Source organism: Dermochelys coriacea, chromosome 20 (assembly GCF_009764565.3).
Source record: "Dermochelys coriacea isolate rDerCor1 chromosome 20, rDerCor1.pri.v4, whole genome shotgun sequence".
In the NCBI taxonomy this organism is placed as follows: domain Eukaryota; kingdom Metazoa; phylum Chordata; order Testudines; family Dermochelyidae; genus Dermochelys; species Dermochelys coriacea.
In genome coordinates, this window is record NC_050087.2 from 5,613,644 (window position 1) to 5,633,412 (window position 19,769).

Consider the following 19,769-nt stretch of genomic DNA (forward strand, 5'->3'; position numbering starts at 1 on the left):
ATGAGGAATCCTGTGCCACAAGAAGTTAAGGGGCACTGGAGCGGGGAGAGAAGGGGGACAGCCTCTCCTGCTTTTGCCCAGAACCGGGCCAAGGGGAGCACAGGGGCTGGTCTCTGCAGCCTGTTGGGTGAGATGAGTTGGGGGGTCTCAGCCCACGTCCTAGGGGATGGGGGGCTCCTTGTTTACAAAGCTTCCACCCCGAGTCGGCACTCAGCAGACAGGCTGTGCGCTCCTCTCTGCCCCTGCCAGAGCAGGACTGGGCACGCTGGCAGGGGGCCAGTGGGCCTGGGTGGCACTGCTTCCAGGGCTGGATGGAGGCTGTCTGGGTCCCTCGAGGCGCAGCTCATGTCAGACAAGGCAGGAAGGGGTTAGGTTCCCACCACAGCCTGCTTTGCAGCCGTCTTTGCTGCTCCTGCCTGACCCAGATTCATGCTCTGCCCCAGATATATTTAGACTCCTCCAGCGGAGTGCGGCGACGTGACGGCTCCCACGGCGTCCTTGGCAGGGGTCCCCCCCCACACGCCACCATCTCTGTGCTGAGCCCCGGGATGGGGTTTGTGCGGATGGATGGAGATAAACCCAGCTGGCGCAACGCAGGGTGTGCGATGATGTAATATGGAGGGGGGTGCCGGGGGCAGCCCATCTGGGTGAGTCACAATGGTGCAAGTCCCGTTTTGCACTAGTGCCCCTGTTTGCATGCCGTCATACCGGCATCCAGCTCAGAGAACTCACCCCCTTCCCCCCCCAACCTCCCCATCACAGGAGCCTGAGAGCTGCTCTGTCCTGCAGCCCTGACTGGTGGGTGCGAATCACCTGCCGTTGGTCCCCCCCCCACACACACATGCACATGGCCCTTGGCATCTCACCCAGAGCAGAGAGCTACATTTGAAGACTGGCTCATAGGTCAGGCTTGTCCTAGGGCTGCTCTCAGCAGGGCTTTACCCCATGTGCTGCAACTCCTGCTGGAGATGGAGAGAAAATGGGCTGGAGCAGGGGGCTGGGCAGTCAGGACTCCTGGGTTCTATTCTCATCTCTGAGAGGGGAGTGGGGTCTAGTGGTTAGAGCAGGAGGCTGGGGAGACAGAATGCCTGGGTTCTATTCCTAGCCCTGTCGCTTACTCACCCTGTGACCTTGGGCACATTGTTTTCTCCTTGCCACAGTTTCCATGGGAGGAGTGAGGATTTAATTAATTCAAGTTTGTAAAGTGCTTTGAGATCCTTGGATGGCAGGTTCTAGAGTCAGACACTCACTGCAGGAGTTCCCCTCGGCACTGGCTCAGCCAACTGCAGTTAACAGTGCGGGCAGCTGCAGGGCTGGACTTCAGATCTTTCGGCTCCAAAAGCCCAGCCCTGCCGCCCACTTGAACTAAACCTCCAACAGCTTTCGGCAGAAGAGGAGCCATGACACACAGCTGAGCTGCCATTCACGGGGGGCAGGGTTGGGACACACACACAGAGCAGGGCTCATCCCCTCTATCCGGGGGTAGCAGGGACACACATACACAAGAGGGCAGAACTGGGACTCACACACGCACATACTCTGAGCATGTTGTCTCCTCCAGCAGGGGACACACACACAAGTCCGTTCCAACACTTCCCTAACTCACGTCTGCAGGGGGCGGGGGAGTTTGAGGCTTAAGCCAGTCATGCTGCTAAAGCGCTTGGGGATAGCGGTGGTGTGTAGATGGGGCTAGTGGGTGATGGGCCGGGGGAGTATTATCATGTGTCTTTAAATATCCCCCCTGCCCCAGTCCCCATATCATAAATATAAAGGAAAGGGTAACAACCTTTATGTATGCAGTAATATAAAATCCCTCTTGGCCAGAGGTACAGAATCACTTACCTGTAAGGGGTTAATCAGTTCAATTAACCTAGTTGGCACCTGACCAGAAGGACCTGTGGGGAAAGAAGATACTTTCAAATCTGAGGTGGGGGAGAAGGTTTTGTTTTGTGCTCTCTTTGTGTGTGCCCTCTTGGGACAAAGAGAGAGACCAAGCAGGTAACCCAGCTCCTACTGAAATGATACATCTAAAATTACAGAAATTATAAGTAAAAGCAAGGAAATGCATTAGATTATCTTTTGTTTTAGCTTGTGAATTTTCCTTATGCTAAGAGGGAGGTTTATTCCTGTTTTTGTAACTTTGAAGTTGAGCCTAGAGGAGAATCCTCTGTGTTTAAAATCTTTTTATTACCCGGTAAAATTACCTTCCATCCTGATTTTACAGAGGTGCTTCTTTTACTTTTTTCTTTATAAAAAAGTTCTTATTTTAAGAACCTGATTGATTTTACTGTCCTAAACATAAAGGGTCTGGTCTGTACTTTTATTAAAAGTAATTGGTTGGTATATTATTCTCAAGCCTCCCCAGGAAATGGGGTGAAGGGGTTTGGGGGGATATTTTGGGGAAATAGGAACTCCAACTGGTCCTTTTCCTGAATCTTTGTCTAAATCACTTGGTTGTGGCACCAATACAGTCCAAGGACAAGGGAAGGATTTGTGCCTTGGGGAAGTTTTTAACCTAAGCTGGTAGAAATAAGTCTTTCATGCGGGTCCCCACATCTGTACCCCAGAGTTCAGAGTGGGGTGGAAACCCTGACACCCCATATGAGACAGCTTGTGTTATTTATGAGCTGCTGAGGGAGAAAAGGGAGCCTGCCCCAAAACAGTCCGAAGGTGAGATGGGACATGTAGAAATAAATGATGCCTTTTAAAAAATGAATCCCCAGTCATGGCCAGAGTCCTTGGTGTCCCCACAATCCTGGCGCAATCTCCAGCCTGGCCACATTTAGTTGGGATTGGTCCTGCTTTGAGCAGGGGGTTGGACTAGATGACCTCCTGAGGTCCCTTCCAATCCTAATCTTCTATGATTCTATGATAACATGCTGGAAAATGCTGACACCCCGGGAACTGGAACTGTAATAAATCCCCATCAGCGTTGATTTTATGGTGCTTCAGAGCCATGGCTCTGTGTGTGTATGTGATAGTGCCTCCTTCTGGAGGGGACAAGCCCGGCTCTTTGTGTGTTAGCATGTCCCCTAGTGATGGCCCGGAGGGGAGGGTGCTCTGTGCTGCAGCGAAGCTAGACTACCTGTGATGTTTGATTCTAGGTTTGTGCAGTCTGGTCGCTGGGGCCCCCTTAAGTGGGGCATTGTGGGGGGAGCTTGGCGTGGTGGACTCTGTGTGGATCTCTCTGGGCATGCCAAGCTTTGCAGCTCACCTATGGAGGGTGCCAGCAGGAACCTCAGGCCAGGTCTACCCTAGTCACGTTTGGCCATAGAGCAGTTAGGGGATGATTATTTCTGGGACATCTCTATGCTGGCCAAAGCTCTAGTGTAGATGTGGCTACTGTGGCAAAGCAGTGCCCTTGCTGGGGTAACATATTTCTCTTGGAAAGCCGGTGTAAGCTGTGTCTACACTAGGAGGGCTTGCTGGGATAGCTATGCCGGAGAACCCCTCCTAGTGTAGACTTGGCCTTTATAATGGATCCGTGGCCACCTGGCGCTATAACTCAGCTCCTCCCAGTCCACAAGCCCAGCCCGCTGAGCTAAAGGAGAATCACCATTGGCTACTAGTAGCACAGGGGGCCATGACACGGAAAAGCAGGTCATATAAATTCCATCCAATAGGGGGCAGCGATGACACATATGCACATGTGCACACGCACAGACCCCATCCAGTATCTTCCCCCCAACCCATATGCCAAACAGACACACGCACCATATCCGGTGTTTCTCTCTCTTTCAGCCCCCCATTCCCGATCCAATAACACCCCACCCCCGGATGGGTATGCCTGAGCTACTGCCCGGGGGTGCCATGCCTCATTAGCGATGGGACTGAGGCTCCCTCCCATTTAATTCCCAGTCCCTGGGTCCCTCACAGCTCTGCATTCTGAGCCGATGGAGCAGTGAGTGCTGGGACCTGACTAGGACTTGATAGAGCAGTGCATGCTGGGACCTGTCCCGTGCTGTGGGGGCTCTGTGGATCCCGGAGATCTCCGCCCGCCCTGCTCAGAGCCGCGACTGGAAAATTGCCTGGAGCGAGCGGGCTCCAAGCACGGATCCAGCCGCTCATTGCACTAATGCTTAGCACTGATCTAGCACTCTGCCTCCAGGGACCTCAAAGCACACTGTAAATGGAAGTCGGTATCACTGTCCCCAGCTTATGGAAGGGGAAACTGAGGCACGGAGCAGCGACCTGACTTGCTCAGGGTCACCCAGTAAGTCTGTAACAGAACTGTCATCGAACCCAGGAGTCCTATCTCCTTGACCCTGTAATGTAACCCACCCTCTTCTCAGAGCTGGCAATACAGCCCAGGAGGCTGGTCTTCTACACCCCCCTGCTCTAACCACTGGACCAGACTCCCTTTCCAGCACCAGGCTTTGCCTTTCAACATGTCCAGCTCACAGGCTGCAATCCTGCTCCCCCGGAAATCAATTCCCAAGCTCCCATGGGGGCCCAGTGTCTACATGTTGCTGCCTCGGGCCGGGGTCTGCCTTGCAAGGGGCGGGGGGGCTTGCCCTTGCCCGGCAGCTGGGTCCCTGGGTGGCTGAGTGTGGGCCGAGAGCAGCCTGGTGAACACAGGCCCTGTGCAGGGCTCAGCCGGCTTTAGGAGCCAAGCATGCTTGGCCTTATGGAGCTATAAATACAGCCAAGGCCACTTCGCGGCGGGACCCGTGACTTGGAATATGAGAGGGGGCAGGGCCCGCGAGCCACGGGGCTTTCTTGCCGAGTGCAGCAATCCGGCTGCAGAGAGCAGCTGGGCAGCCCGGGAGCATCTTCCCCAGGCTCTCCGCTGACTCCTTCCCCTGCAATTGCCCTGGGTGCTTTGTGCCCCCCCTCCCGCCCCAATGTGCAGCTCTGCCTGCTGCCCCCCTCTCTGCCCTATGTATTGCCCTGCCTGTTACCGCTGCCACTGTCCCACCTGTTGCCCGCCCCCTTGCTGCTGCCCCTGCTGCCCCTCTCCCTGCCCCGCCTGCTGCCACGCCCCCTGTTGCTTGGGCTGTTGCCGCCCTCTCCACCCCCCCTGCTGCCACCCTCGCCCCCCCTGCGGGTGCCTGGCCTGTTGCCCCCCTCCCTGCCACGGGTGCCACCCCCCTTCCTGCTCCGCTTGTCAGAGGCCTGGAACTCGGCTCATCACCAAGTGACCGGCGCTCGGGTCTCTCCAGTTGCTGCCGGATCCACAGGCCCGGGGGGACCGCCCCATCTCTGCAGCAGCTGCGGCTCTGCTGCGGTAAGTTACCGGGGTCCCCCACACCCACCGTGCCTTATCTGCCGTGGTCAGGGACGAAGGGACCGTGCAGGCCAGGCCACCAGCACCTGGACTGTTCCCGGCACCTTGGACATGTCCCTGCAGCCTGGATGGCCCACGGAGCTGTGGAACATTCCCCGGGAGGGTCCGAGACCACAGGGGCTCATGCCAAGGCCTGGGACAAGGGAAAGCGAGGAAGCTGTGTCCCCAGAAATTCCCAGAGCTCTGCAATGGGGTCCCTTTGCCGTACTAGCAGCCAATGCTGTGAGCTTCCCCCCAGCAGTGCCCAGCCCTGGACCCCAGTGCTGTGAGCTTCCCTGCAGAAGTGCCCAACCAGGATGCTAGTTCTGTGAGCTTCCCTGCAGCAGTGCCCAGCCCTGGACCCCAGTGCTGTGAGCTTCCCTGCAGCAGTGCCCAGCCCTGGACCCCAGTGCTGTGAGCTTCCCTGCAGCAGTGCCCAGCCCTGGACCCCAGTGCTGTGAGCTTCCCTGAAGTAGTGCCCAGCCATGGACCCCAGTGCTGTGAGCTTCCCCAAAGCAGTGCCCAGGCAGGACGCCAGCGCTGTGAGCTTCCCTGTAGCAACGCTCAGCCAGGATGTCAGTGCTGTGAGCTTCTCCGCATGCGGCATTGCTGTCAGCCTGACACAACCTGGGGAGTTCCAGGTAGTTCCCAAGGCTTCAGTAGGAGCTATATCCCCTAGCTGCCTCTTGAAGGAGGAGAGTAGTGGAGTCTAGAGGTTAGAGCACAGACCTGGGTGTCCAGTTCTGGCCTCCTTTCCCAGCTTGGCCCCATCACCCAGCCCTTATAAGCTGGACCAGCATCCGTATTCCGATTATACAGCCTGGGAAGCCAAGGGGACATCGAGGGAACAGTGCCCAGGGGTCATGCAGACTCCCAGAGATGCTAATTGCTGGAGTAAGGAGCTTGGGCCCCAGTCCTGGAAGCGGGCACAGGCATGACCAGGGGCAAGGTGTCGGGGACAGCGGGCGAGCGGGGATTCTAATTTCTATGCTCCGCTTGCTCCTGAGGCTTCCCAAACAGGAGCTCGGACTGGGGGCTTCCCCAACAATGCCAGCAAGGCAGTGAAGTAGGCAGGACAGGGAGAAGGGAGCTGAATCAGGGCCAGGGCGCAGTGTGTATGTTGGTGGGACTGGATATTTGCATGGGTGTTGGGTATTTGCACAAGCATGGGGTAATTGCATGGGGGTTGTGGTAGTTGCACAGGGGTGGTTGCACAGGATGGGGTATTTACACACGTGGAGGGGTATTTGCCTGGGGGAAGAGGCATATTCGTGAGCACAGGAGTATATGCACAAGCACTTGGGTATTTGCACAAGTGGAGGGGTATTTGAATGACCACGGGGTAGCTGCACATGGGCTGGGGCATTTGCACAAGCACAGGGGTATTTGCATGGGGGCAGAGACTATTTTTGAGCACAGGGGTAGTTGCACAGGGGCTAGGGCATTTGCCCGGGTGGAGGGGTATTTGCACGAGCACTGGGGTAGTTGCACAAAGGCTAGGTCAATTGCATGAGCACAGGGGTAGTTACACAGGGGCTGGGGTAGTTGCACAAGCAGAGGGGCAACTTGTACAGGGGCTTATGTAACCCATGCCTGCTTGGTGTGGCACTCTGTCCCGCCGTAGTGATATTTTGACCATCCAGCGATTGATGAGTCTGCGACAGCTTTGGCTAAGAGCCACGAGGCTTTTAGCTCATGCAGTGGAGCCTCTTACACTAAGCCTCCCAGGTTCGATCCCGATGACCAGCATCTGTCAGTGTTACGTTTGCACTGAAGTAGCGATATGGCTCGGGGGAGTGTGGGAACATGGACAGCTGAACGATGGTGAGGTCCCCATACCCCCCTGGGCCTCTCTTCCCCTGCATTGTGGGACGCCCACGGGTGCCAGCAGGCTCTGCTAGAGCTGGGCTTGGGGGTGCTTTACTGCTGGGTCATGTGTCTCCCCCCTGCATGGGTCCCAGTAGGCCGGGCTGGGTGTGTATGTGTGACTCAGGAACTCCATGGGGGGGCATTGTTGGGGGAACCCCCCATCCCATCCATCCTCTCAGCTGGAGTTAAGTGGGCAATCCTAGCGGCTACCTTACTCCTCTAACCACACCCCTGCTTGCCAGCCCCTTCCCCCCTTATCTGGGGTGAGCCATGCTCACGTTGTCTGGGTCCATGTGCTACTAGGAAGTCACGCTGTGCCCCTCCCACTCCGCACATGCCTTAATCTCGTTAATCTTCGCCTCACAGAATCGTGCCAGGGCCTCAAGGAATTAGCAGGGGCCGGGGTTGTCCCGAAGGGCCAGAACAGCTGGCGCCCGGATCCTGTCTCTGGGCCGGGCGATCCCACGAGGAGGCCAGGCAGCTGGGGCTCTGGCGCGCTTCACGTGGCACTCCAAAGGGTGCAGGAGGTCGATTCAGGCAGCAACGGGGGGTGAACCAGGCCCCCCGTGTGACGCTGAACCCCCAAAGTTCAGTCCTGAGCAGGAGCCTCCATTGGGTGGTTGGGGGGGCATGGACCTGACCTTGGGGAGAAGGGCCCCCGTGTGCTAGCCCCTCGTCCCCCACTCACCTGCAGGGAGAGGGCTGGCAGGTGGCCTGCACTGTAACAGATCTGGGCTGGAAACTGGGTCAGCGTGGGCTGGCTGGAGCGGCACACCCAGCCTGCCAAGGGTGATTAGAGATGGATCTCCCAGGATGGATGAGATCAGCACCTGCTGGGTGACCCTCCCACCCCACTGGGAGGAGGGGGGGCACCAGGCACCCATCTGTTGCCCGGGTTACATATATTTGATACTGATCTTTAACAGGTTTCAGAGTAGCAGTCATGTTAGTCTGTATTCGCAAAAAGAAAAGGAGGACTTGTGGCACCTTAAAGACTAACAAATTTATTTGAGCATGAGCTTTTGTGAGCTACAGCTCACTTCATCGGATGCATCCACATGAATGCATCCAATGAAGTGAGCTGTAGCTCACACAAGCTTATGCTCAAATAAATTTGTTAGTCTCTAAGGTGACATAAGTCCTCCTTTTCTTTTTGATCTTTAACAATACTCGATGGATCTGTGTCTCTGGCACGGGGCAGCTGGAGGGTTCTGCTGCATGTGGTGGGAAGGGAAGGGGCTGATGAGACGTGTGCTCTGGGGCCCCCCATAATGTCTGTGACTGAGGCAAAATGGGTGGGATCCCAGGGAACAAGATGTACTGGCGCCCCAAATTTCTCTCAACTGGCCTGGGGGAGATCTGGAGTTGGGGAATCCCCCAGTTGCTCCCCTCCTGTGCTCTGGGCAGGGTTCAGGGTTCCACTGTGTACGGGGACAGGGATCTGGATTGTGGGGACCCCTCTTAGCCCCTGTATGCCAAAAATCACATCTTTGTGGGGTTCACTGTGCCCTGGTGGGATTCAGGGAGTTCCACTGTGTAGGGGGAGGGATCTGGATTCTGGGGACACCCTTTTGTCCTCATGTGCCAAGGATCACACCTCTGTGGGGGCTTGCTGTCCCCTGGCTGGGTTCAGGGCGGCACAGTTGCAAGATCGCCACCTGTTCTTTGCTGTAGAACAGGAGCCCCCAGGGCTACTGTGGCTTGGAGGGCAGTAGCCACAGTGTCTCTGCTTGTTCCATGAAGCGTTATGGAGAGGAATTCTCTACCCCCGAGCATTGAGAGCAGGACGTAGCCTTAATAGACTCAGCCCCCCCCGACCCCCTCCCACTTCCTGAGGAGCTCACACCTCTCAGCATCACTGTCTTATTGCTGCAACACTGGACAGGCAGGGGTTAAAGCAGGTTGAGCCGGGGGAGGAAGCCACTCAGCAGACCTCCCCTCCCCAAACTGCCACAGCATTGCAATGCCAGGGTGGACTTTCACTGGGCAGAGACCAGCCCCACCTCCTGAGTTACCCTGTGGCATAGGGAATGTGCACAGAGCTGGAAACCCAGTGCCAGTGAGGTCTAAAGTCTTGGCTTCCACTCGGTGCTGTCTATATCTGTGTGCCCCAAAGCCCTTCCCACAGAGCAAGACCTCAGACCCCCACAACTTAGGGCAAAAGCAAGTATAATTCAATTCCCCACACTCCTTGCTACAGATCTGTTAACGGAGCCTGCTTAAATAGAACCTCAGTCTCTAATACAAGAAAGCCGCGCTGTCCTTTGCGAAGAGACGGGCCAAATTTCTGCAGCGGGCTTGTCTGTAACCACTAGCCCACATTCCCCTCCTAGAGGCAGGGATAAGGTCTCACATTCTAGTGCTGCCTAGTGGAGAGTTGTGTAACACGCTGGCAAGGTATGTGTCTTGCCCGTGGGGTTTGTGCTGGGGATCTGAAGATGCTGGGCCCAAATCTTGGGGACCCCTTGCGGTTGCATGTAAGGGAATTCCTACCATCCCAGCGTTTTTGTTTTTTTTTTAAACAGGTGGTTTCTTGAATTTACCCAGCAAGAAAGCAGCCTTGAAACACGCTTGATGGTTTAATCCCTTTTAATTGTGGTGCTGCAAGCAATGAAATGCCAGGGACTCACATGCCACCCATTTGCTGCGTGTTTCCATTGCTCCCATCACGCCCTGGCAGGTCGGAAGGCTGAGCAGCGTGTGTGTGTGTGTGATGGGGGTTGACTGGGGGAGATCAGGGTGTCTTGAGAGATCCCAACAAGCCCCCATAACAGGGAAACAAGCATTGAAATCAAATGCAAAACACCCCACTCAGGGACTGATTAAATACAAACAAGAGGAAATACGTTTTCACACAAAGCAACAGTTAAAATGCGGAACTCATCACCGGGGATGTTGTGATGGCCAAAGTATAACTGGGTTCAAAAAAGAATTTGATCATTTCCTGCAGGATAGGTCCACCAGTGGCCGTTAGCCAAGATGGTTAGAGATGTCACCCCATCCTCCAAGTGGCCCTAAACCTTCAACTGCCAGAAGCCAGGAGGGAAAGACAAGGGGTGGATCACTCGAAAATTGCCCTGTTCTGTGAACTCCCCCTGATGCTCTGGTACTGGCCATTGTCGGAAGACAGGACACTGGGCTAGATGGACCATTGGCCTGGCCCAGTCTGGCTGTTCTTATGTTCTTATTATTGGAATCAGGGCCCATGCATGCTGCCGAGTCCCTCCCAGGCAGGCTCAGAAATCCAGTGCTGGCCTGTCTGGTTCTCAGAGAGCGTCTGGTCATGCTTCCGTCCTGTGATGGAAAGAGGGTTCGAGCAGCTGGAGATGAAGAAATCCTATTAGCCCATCAGGCAAGGGCTGGCATTAGCTCAATCTTCAGCACCAACAGGGGGCGCTGAACAATCAAGCTCAGCCCTTTTGCCCTCATGCTAATCCTCTGCTCCTGTACAGCCCCCCTCCATCCACAGAGCTCCCTTTGCTAGCCGGAGTGTGGGGCGGCTGCTCCTTCTGCTCAAATGCTTCGGTGCTGCATAGGGTCCTGGGTTCAAGTCAGGCTCTGGTTGGGTCCATTTGGGCACCCATAACCCGAGGCTACTTTACAATCGTGGAGTTGGCTCAATAAGGGGTGGCGCTGTGGAGCTTCCTGGCCAAGGCCTGTGGCTCATTGGGGTCTCTGAGCCTCCCGCTTCTGTCCTATCTGTTGGGGTCTCTAAGCCCCGCCTCCATGGCCCATCTTTGTTGGGGTCTCTAAGCCCCGCCCCTTGTGTCCTGTCTTTGTTGGGATCTCTAAGCCCCACCCCCTGTGATCCAACTTCATTGGGGTCTCTAAGCCCCACCCCTCATGTCCCTTTTTTGTTGGGGTCTGAAGGCCCCGCCCCTCATAACCCATCTTCGTTGGAGTCTCTAAGCCCCGCACCTCATGTCCCTTTGTTGGGGACTGTAGGCCCTGCCCCTCATGACCCATCTTCATTGGGGTCTCTAAGCCCCACCTATCGTTGCTCAGGTGTTTATCCCCTCGCTGAGGCCTGGGGGAGACAGAGAAGAGACGTTCTCCCCCCACATCCTTGCACTTGGCACCCCCCCCCCGCTCCTGATTCATTCCTGGTTCTGCTCCCACTTGTCTTTCCATCACTTTCCCAATTCCCCACACTTCAAAAATGTCCCCCCTTCCTTGCAGCCTTTCTCTTTTCTGATTGCCCCCTTCTTACATTCAGTAGCCTGGCCCCTTCCCCACCCCCACATTGCTAACCCTCCCCACCCTCGGGTCCTCCTCTTCCATTCCCCCAACACACGGGCTTCATTTCTGCCTCCCTCCATTTCTGCTTCCTTCTTTCCATACCCTCTTTCTTCCACTCGCCCCACCACACCCTCCCAGGGGGCGCCTGGCACAGGACACTCCTGCCCCCTTCGGAAAATGCGTGGGTGAGATGCCAAGGGAGGAGAGGGGAGAACAGAGGGGAGAGGTGAATATGTGGAGGGAGAGGGGAGCATGGGGGGAGGGGTGAAATGGTGGGGGAGGGTTGAATTGGTGGGGAGGGGATGACTCGGTGGGGGAGGGGAAATTAATTGGGGATAAGTGAACAGCTGGGGAGAGGGGAGCATGGGGGAAGGGGGCGAATCAGTGGGGGAGGGGATAATTGGAGGAGGGGTGAATAGCTTGGGGGAGGAGGTCAATCTGCTAGGGAGAGGGGTGACTTGGCAGGGGAGGGGTGAATCGATGGGGGAGGGGGAGAGCTGGGGGAGGAGTGAAGAGGTAGGGGGAGAGCAGAGGACAGGGGGTGGAGTGAATTGGCAGGGGAGGGGGCTGAATTGGGGAGGGGGCGAATCGGCGGGGGAGGGGAAGAACGGGGGGAGGGGGATGAGTTGGGGAGAGGGGCGAATCGGCAGGGGAGGGGAAGAACAGGGGGAGGGGGATGAATTGGGAAGGGGCGAATCGGCAGGGGAGGGGAAGAACAGGGGAGGGGGATGAATTGGGGAGGGGGCGAATCGGCGGGGGAGGGGAAGAATGGGGGGAGGGGGATGAATTGGGGAGAGGGGCTAATCGGCGGGGGAGGGGAAGAACGGGGGAGGGGGATGAATTGGGGAGAGGGGGATTAATTGGGGAGAGGGGCTAATCGGCAGGGGAGGGGAAGAACGGGGGAGGGGATGAATTGGGGAGAGGGGGATGAACTGGGGAGAGGGGAAGAACAGGGGGAGGGGGATGAATTGGGGAGAGGGCGAATCGGCGGGGGAGGGGAAGAACGGGGGGAGGGGGATGAATTGGGGAGAGGGGGATGAATTGGGGAGAGGGGCTAATCGGCAGGGGAGGGGAAGAACGGGGGAGGGGATGAATTGGGGAGAGGGGGATGAATTGGGGAGAGGGGCTAATCGGCGAGGGAGGGGAAGAACGGGGGAGGGGGATGAATTGGGGAGAGGGGGATGAATTGGGGAGGGGGCTAATCGGCGGGGGAGAGGAAGAACGGGGGAGGGGGATGAATTGGGGAGAGGGGGATGAACTGGGGAGAGGGGCGAATCGGCAGGGGAGGGGAAGAACAGGGGGAGGGGGATGAATTGGGGAGAGGGGGATGAATTGGGGAGAGGGGCTAATCGGCGGGGAGGGGAAGAACAGGGGGAGGGGGATGAATTGGGGAGGGGGCGAATCGGCGGGGGAGGGGAAGAACGGGGGGAGGGGGATGAATTGGGGAGAGGGGGATGAATTGGGGAGAGGGGCTAATCGGCGGGGAGGGGATGAATTGGGGAGAGGGGGATGAATTGGGGAGAGGGGCTAATCGGCGAGGGAGGGGAAGAACGGGGGAGGGGGATGAATTGGGGAGAGGGGGATGAACTGGGGAGAGGGGCGAATCGGCGGGGGAGGGGAAGAACAGGGGGAGGGGGATGAATTGGGGAGAGGGGGATGAATTGGGGAGAGGGGCTAATCGGCGAGGGAGGGGAAGAACGGGGGAGGGGGATGAATTGGGGAGAGGGGGATGAACTGGGGAGAGGGGCGAATCGGCGGGGGAGGGGAAGAACAGGGGGAGGGGGATGAATTGGGGAGAGGGGGATTAATTGGGGAGAGGGGCTAATCGGCGGGGGAGGGGAAGAACAGGGGGAGGGGGATGAATTGGGGAGAGGGGCTAATCGGCGGGGAGGGGAAGAACAGGGGGAGGGGGATGAATTGGGGAGAGGGGGATGAATTGGGGAGAGGGGCTAATCGGCGAGGGAGGGGAAGAACGGGGGAGGGGGATGAATTGGGGAGAGGGGGATGAATTGGGGAGAGGGGCTAATCGGCGGGGGAGAGGAAGAACGGGGGAGGGGGATGAATTGGGGAGAGGGGGATGAACTGGGGAGAGGGGCGAATCGGCGGGGGAGGGGAAGAACAGGGGGAGGGGGATGAATTGGGGAGAGGGGGATGAATTGGGGAGAGGGGCTAATCGGCGGGGGTCCCCTGGCAGGCTAGTTGGCAGCTTTGGGGCTGGTGGTCCAAATGGGGCTGGGCCGGTGGGAGGATGACGAGGGGGCGTAGCCTGTAGACACCCCAATGGGAACCTGGCAGAGATGGGGGAGCGATGGGGTGGGGGTAGGGGGAGAGGGGTAGGCAATCCCCTCCCCCCGGCCGGCTTTTCCCGGGGCGGGTAATGAAGCACGGGCCAGGCGCGCCCTAGCCAGCAGGGCTGGATTCGGTTCTCCCCGGGGTGGCCAGGATGCGCCCTCACGTGGTGTCCTTCAATCCAGTTTTCCCTCCCGGCGCCCCCAGAAGTTCGGGGCCGCAGGCAGGGCTGGCTGGGGGCCCTCCCCGGCCTGGGCCAGGCTAAGCCCTTCGGGGGCCTCGAAATCTAGTGGCCAGATCTGCCTGGCCCGTTCCCTGGGGCCACGGGGAGGTGACCCAGGCCTGGGCCAGGCCGGCTCTACCGCGCCCCAGCTGGGCCCGTGCCAAGAGGGCCGGCTGGCGAGCCTGGCGCTGGGGGGGGGTGCGTGGGGGGGCTGCGTGGGGGGGCGCTGCAGGGCGGGGGGGGGGAGATGGTGCTGCAGGGCGAGCTCGCTCCGCGCTCCAACGAGACGTGTTTACTCGCCCCCAGCTCCGCCCCTTACCCATGTGCTCCGCAGAGCTGAGCCCCCCCCCCCGCTCCTTGCCTGAAATGTGTGTCAGTGGGGCACGGCTCGGGCTGCTCACATGCCGTCAACACACGAGCCGCCCGCGAAGGCATCGCCAGCGCCCGACTCCCCCGCAGCCCCGCCTGGCTAGGAAACGAGCCGCTTGCTAATCCCCGACTGAGCCGGCCGCCCGTGTAGACGCGGAGAAAGCTCCAGCCCCGGTTCGGAGCACGTGGAAGCTACAAGCGGCTGCCGGGGGTTTTGCCTTCTGGAATCTAAAGGCATTTGGGCAGCTGGCGGCTCGGGAGCGAACACGCCCGGAGGAGCCGCGGAGGAGAAAGCCGGGTGGCCACAGACAAACCCCCCCCCCCACACACACACAGCCCCCCCCTCACACACTCCTGCCTGCCTCCCCGAAAGGGGTCCGGGTGAAATTAAGGACAAGCCAGACAGAGATCACCATGGATAACAGTCCTGGTAAGAGCACGGCCTTTCTGAGCTGCACGCCCCGAAGCATCGCGGTCACGGATTGCCCTAGGGACCCGGGGCTGGCCCGGGATTTGTTTGGGGGGGGGTCACAAATTGCTGACGCACCTGGGGAGCTCATCGGTGCTGTGTTTATTTCAAGGATTCTCTTGCAGCTTCCAGAATGGGCTGGCTGACAGATAAGCTACTTTCTGCTGCAGCTAAATCAGAAGCCGCCCCTCCCCGCTTTGCTTTATTTCCCTTCTCCCCACCGGGGGGGGGGGGGTGAGAGGCAGGTGGACTTTTCAGAGGCTGGAATTTGTAAACTGGGCAGTATCTTTTTTTTTTTTTTTTTTGCACGGCTGAAAAGCACGAAGGGTTAAAGCTTAGAGGGGAGGCTTCGTTTGGGGGGGGCCCTGGGGGTGGGCTCCAGGGGAGGTGCTGAGCCGGGGTGGGGGGGGGGGAATGGTTCCGTAGAGGCAGAGGGAGGATGCGAATCGGTGGTGCATTCTGTTTGATGGGAGAGAGCCTGCAATCCTCCTCTAACCTGTCTCCAGCGATTTCCCCCCCGTGGGACCGGCACAGAGAAAGGTGTGTGACACCAGGTCCCTGCAGACATGGCCCGGCACTCGGGAGGGTGGCAAGAGGATTGCCCCTGGCTAGCTGGGAATTGGGCGAGTGACGTGGGAGGCATGGCATTGACCTACTAATGGGGAGTTTGCGGCCGGCGCTTGGGATAGTGGTGGGGGGGCAGTCACCTCTCTCATTTCCACGACTGATGTGGGTGGCGCGACTCCGGATTGGCACTGGCATTGATCGAGGGCAGGATATGCCCATGGGAAGTGGGGATAATACAATGCAGTTCTACCCCTGTCCCACCACTAGCCCTTTGGCGAAAGCTGCTGCCCTGTGCCTTGTAATTAGAGTTCACCTGGGGGTTCCTCTTTCTGTGTGCCAGGGGCACGGGAACCCCCTCCCCTCTGGGGCAGGGAACCCCTCTTCCTGCATTTCATCCTCCTGTGTAAATCACTTCTAAGCAGCTTGCAGCACTGGGGGGTGTGGAGGGTGGGGGGGGGGGTGTGGAGGGAAGCAATTGAGGTAATTAAGATGTAATGGGTCCCTCTGAAATATCAAAATCTCTCCTGTAACGGCCGCCATCCCAGATGTCACAGCATCAGCTGAGGGCACTTCATGTTCATTTCTAGGATCACCACAGTGTTTGCGGGTCCTGGCATCGCTTCTGTGGGGTGAGAGGGATCCACGCAATGGCATTTGGACATGAGGTCATTGTGGCATCTTGCAATGTCACCGTGCAGTGTCGCGACATCACCATGGGTCACACTGGTGTCTTGATGTCATGCCAGGGTATGCTGGCATCCTGAGGATGTTACCCTGCTGCCCAGTGATGTCACACTCGGGTCGCGTCGGTGTTTCGAGGCAGTGATTTGAGACCACTGGGCCATGGGCGATGTCACACCAGCTCACGTTGGCATCTTGAGGATGTCACGCCAGTGCTTGTCATGATGTCACATTTGGGTCACATTGGTCCTTTGAGGTCACTGTGCCATGTGGTGACATCATGCTGAGTTGGTTTGCATTTTGACATCACCTTTGTAACATCCTGTCGTACGGAAGGCCCCTCGTGCTGTCAAGTAGGGGTATGCAGGGAACTGCACACATCCAGCAACTGGGTCAGCGGCAGGTGGGCGGGAGAAAGGAGGAGAGGAGGAAAAAGTCTGCAGCCACCAGAGTAAATAGCAGCAGTGCAGGGGGACATGGCAGCAGTTTTATGCGAAGGATGCGGCCGTGAATTTGCCACAAAAAATCACAATTTTCTCCAGGCCCTCCCCATATCTACCTGTCCATCCATCCCCTTATCCAACCCCCCTCCCTGCCCGTCTCTACCTGTCCATCCATCCCCTTATCCATCCCCTCTCCCTGCCCGCCTCTACCTGTCCATCCATCCCCTTATCCATCCCCCCTCCCTGCCCGTCTCTACCTGTCCATCCATCCCCTTATCCAACCCCCCTCCCTGCCCGCCTCTACCTGTCCATCCATTCCCTTATCCATCCCTCCTCCCTGCCCATATCTACCTGTCTATCCATCCCCCCTACATCTGCCCTCCCTCCCCAATATCTATCTATCTATCTATCTATCTATCTATCTATGAAGCACCCTCTGTGTCCAATAGGATCCTAGCTGTCTCCTTTTGCTGTCCACTCGTGGCTCTGTCTGTCTGTCTAGTCTATCCCGGGGCTGGGACTGGCAGCCCAAGAGCCGTTGCTTGGCCTCTCCAGCATAGGCGCTGGAGCTAGGGGGGCTGCCACACCCCCAGCTTGAAGTGGTTTCCATCCTATCCAGGGTTTACAGTTTGGTTCAATGGCTCTCAGTGCCCCTGCTCTCCAGTGGCCACCTGGGCCATGGGGCAGCTCCCAAACATGCCTGTGTGCTATTCTTGCCTCCTGTCCCCTTCCCCCTGGCAGCCAGGGCGCAGCTCTGGAGGCTGTGTCTTCTGCTGACCGTAATTCACTCCGGCTGAGCTGTACGTGCCCGAGGCTTCCCGGGTAAATCACGCTTATGGGAAGATTGCTGGTGACTCAGAGGATGTCACGCAGGAGGGTGGGTGTGTGGGTGTGAGTGTGTGCGCTTCCAGCATCCAGCCAGGTCATTAAAACCTGGCGAGCTGGAATGTGAGTGTTGAACTCACCAGCTTGGCTTAGGCGGATCTCATTTAGGAGGCTAAGAGCCCCAATCTTCTCCTTGGGGTCACGTGAAGTTCAAGGTGTTGGACACATTCCCCAGGAGCCGGGGAAGTGCTTATCCGACCAGTCACAGCTGCTGCGCTGCTGAGGTCACACTCACTGTTGTCCCAGGAGGCTCCGCTTGCCAGGGGTGAGAAGAGGTAGGAAGGTCAGAGCTCTTGGAGTGGCACTTGGGAGAGTTGGGTGGGGCGCAATGTCCAGCTCTGCCACCGATTTGCCAGATGACCTTGGGCATGTCACTTAATCCCCTGTGTCTCAGTTTCCTACCTGTAGAATGGGGATGGCCCAGCCCTTCTTCGTGGGGGTCATTAAATCCATTAAGGATTGTAAGGTGCTCAGACAATACGGTGGGGACAGTTCAGTGATGGGGACCTAGAGAAGATGGGAGATTCCCATTTGCCCGCTGGTGGCAGGAGCTCATACAAGATGGAAGCTGAAATCTACTGACATACCTGTCCATACCTGGTGCACTCCAAACAAAACAGAGAGACCCTGCCCCAAATCTAAATAGACAAAGAGTGGGTGGGGAAACTGAGGCACGGAGAAAGGCAGTGACTTGCCCAGGGCAGGGCCTGCTCTGTATTACAGTAACACCAGACTTGGCCCTTCCTAATAGGGATTGTTTACCGAGGCAGTTGGTTTGTGATGGGTCAAGACAGTTGGTTTATAGTGGTACCAGATGCCTTGGTGAAGGGCACCACTCTACACTGCTAAGTAAAATGCCAGGGCCGTGCTCGTTGCCGGGGAGACTGCATCCCGTGCCCTGACACAAGTGCAAACTGGGAGCAGCAGCTACCCCTCCCAGTGTTCTGAGTGCCCCCTAGTGGCAGTCCTCATTAGAGCACTGCTCAGTGCAAGATCAGCCCATTGGACTGCACTGCCCTGTGCCCCGCATGGGGAGCTGGGTTCGGAGAGAAGAAAAATGGCCCCTGGAGGTTAGCTGCAAACCTTGCCGTCTGCTGCATCTCGGGCCAAATCTCCTTGTGCTGCAACGCCTCTTGCTCTCTGTCTCTGCTCTGCACCTCCCTTCCGGGACCTACATGCACGGTGCCTCGCAAGCGAGCGGCCCCCAGGGTTTAAGGAAGGATCAGAACAGGCCCCTGACAATTCAGAGATGAGTGGACATGCCCTGCACCTGGACATTGTCCATCTCCCTGCAGGCAGGGGTGCCCACACAGCCTGTTCCTCGCCCACAATCTGGATTTGGGTTTCTTACAGGGCACAGTTGAGGGTTTATCCTGGGGCTTTGATTATTTGGCTTGAAAGTGCTCCTTCCCTGGATGAGTCTGCTGCAGCCTGTCACATGAAAGCGAGGGGGGTGCGTGCAGGTATTTCTTGAGAGGGGGTGTCAGGTGTTATCACGGGCATGCCTGAGCGGGCCTCTGGAGGAACCAAAGTGACAGCTTCTGGGTTATCCATCCAATACTGTCTTCTGATGCTGCTGGGAGCCTGGGCTGGGATTCTTAGAAGTGCCTAAGGGAGTTAGGCACCTACATCCAGTGGGACTTAAGCACACGTGAGGCACACGGGCTGAATAGGGACAAATTGCAGGATCAGGGTCTTTACCAGTGCGAGATGCCTCCCTGGGCGTGATCCAAAAAGACCCATTTCTGTTCCCCAATAGCCAGGCATTTATGGCAGCAGGATGCGCTCTCTGCTCAGCTCTGCAGTATTGTTACGGGTGGCTCCGCAGTTTAGTGGCTTTGTTCTTTGTCCAGCACCTAGAGAAGGTGAGAGATGCCCATTCTCCTGCTGTTGGCGGAAGTTCATGGAAGACGGGATCTGAAATCTACTGGCAGGCCTGTCCATACATGGCACACTCTAAGCAAGACAGAGAGCCCCTGCCCCAGATCTACGTAGACAAAGAGACAGAGGGGAAACTGAGGCACAGAGAAAGGCCGTGGCAAAGCTGGGACCAGAAGCCAGGTCTCCTGAGTCCCAGCAAGGCCCTAGATCCACTTGCTCCTCTGAGCACTGATGAATTGCACACCAGCGGCCACCAGCCCAATCCCTTTGCCTCCTGCATACCAATCACCCTGGTTTGTAGACACCAAGAGCTGTCCCTCCCTGCTCATAGTTGAAAGGAGTAGTACTTCATCTGCCCAGACACCGAAAAAGAACCTGGGTAGGTTGGCAGTTCTTCCTTGAAGCACCCAGAATGTTCTCCTCGTTCCCTAATCAGCCCGTTAATTAGGGGAACGTGCGGGGCGGAGGGGGGGAGTGGGAGCCAGTGCTTGAAATAAATATCTCCAAGGGGACACTAAATGTTGCCTGAGCAGCAGGGTGATTTTTCCCCCAAAGCTGAGCTGGGGCCGGAGGAAAGCAGATGGCTTG

General features: G+C 57.4%; 1 protein-coding gene across 2 annotated transcripts in view; it reads left to right on the top strand.

The window, feature by feature from the left end:
* Positions 1-14,378: 14,378 nt before the first annotated feature.
* Positions 14,379-19,769, top strand: part of LOC119846165 (nuclear receptor subfamily 1 group D member 2-like) — a 32,012-nt gene continuing 26,621 nt past the window's right edge. Inside the window, exon 1 of one of the 2 annotated variants that reach the window (XM_038379442.2) lies at positions 14,379-14,685. In XM_038379442.2, the coding sequence (XP_038235370.1) occupies positions 14,670-14,685 (16 nt within the window). In that variant the 5' untranslated portion in view covers positions 14,379-14,669. Of the gene's footprint in view, positions 14,686-15,148; positions 15,265-19,769 lie in introns of those variants that run through there. The other variant, XM_043506657.1, reaches the window with a different exon arrangement.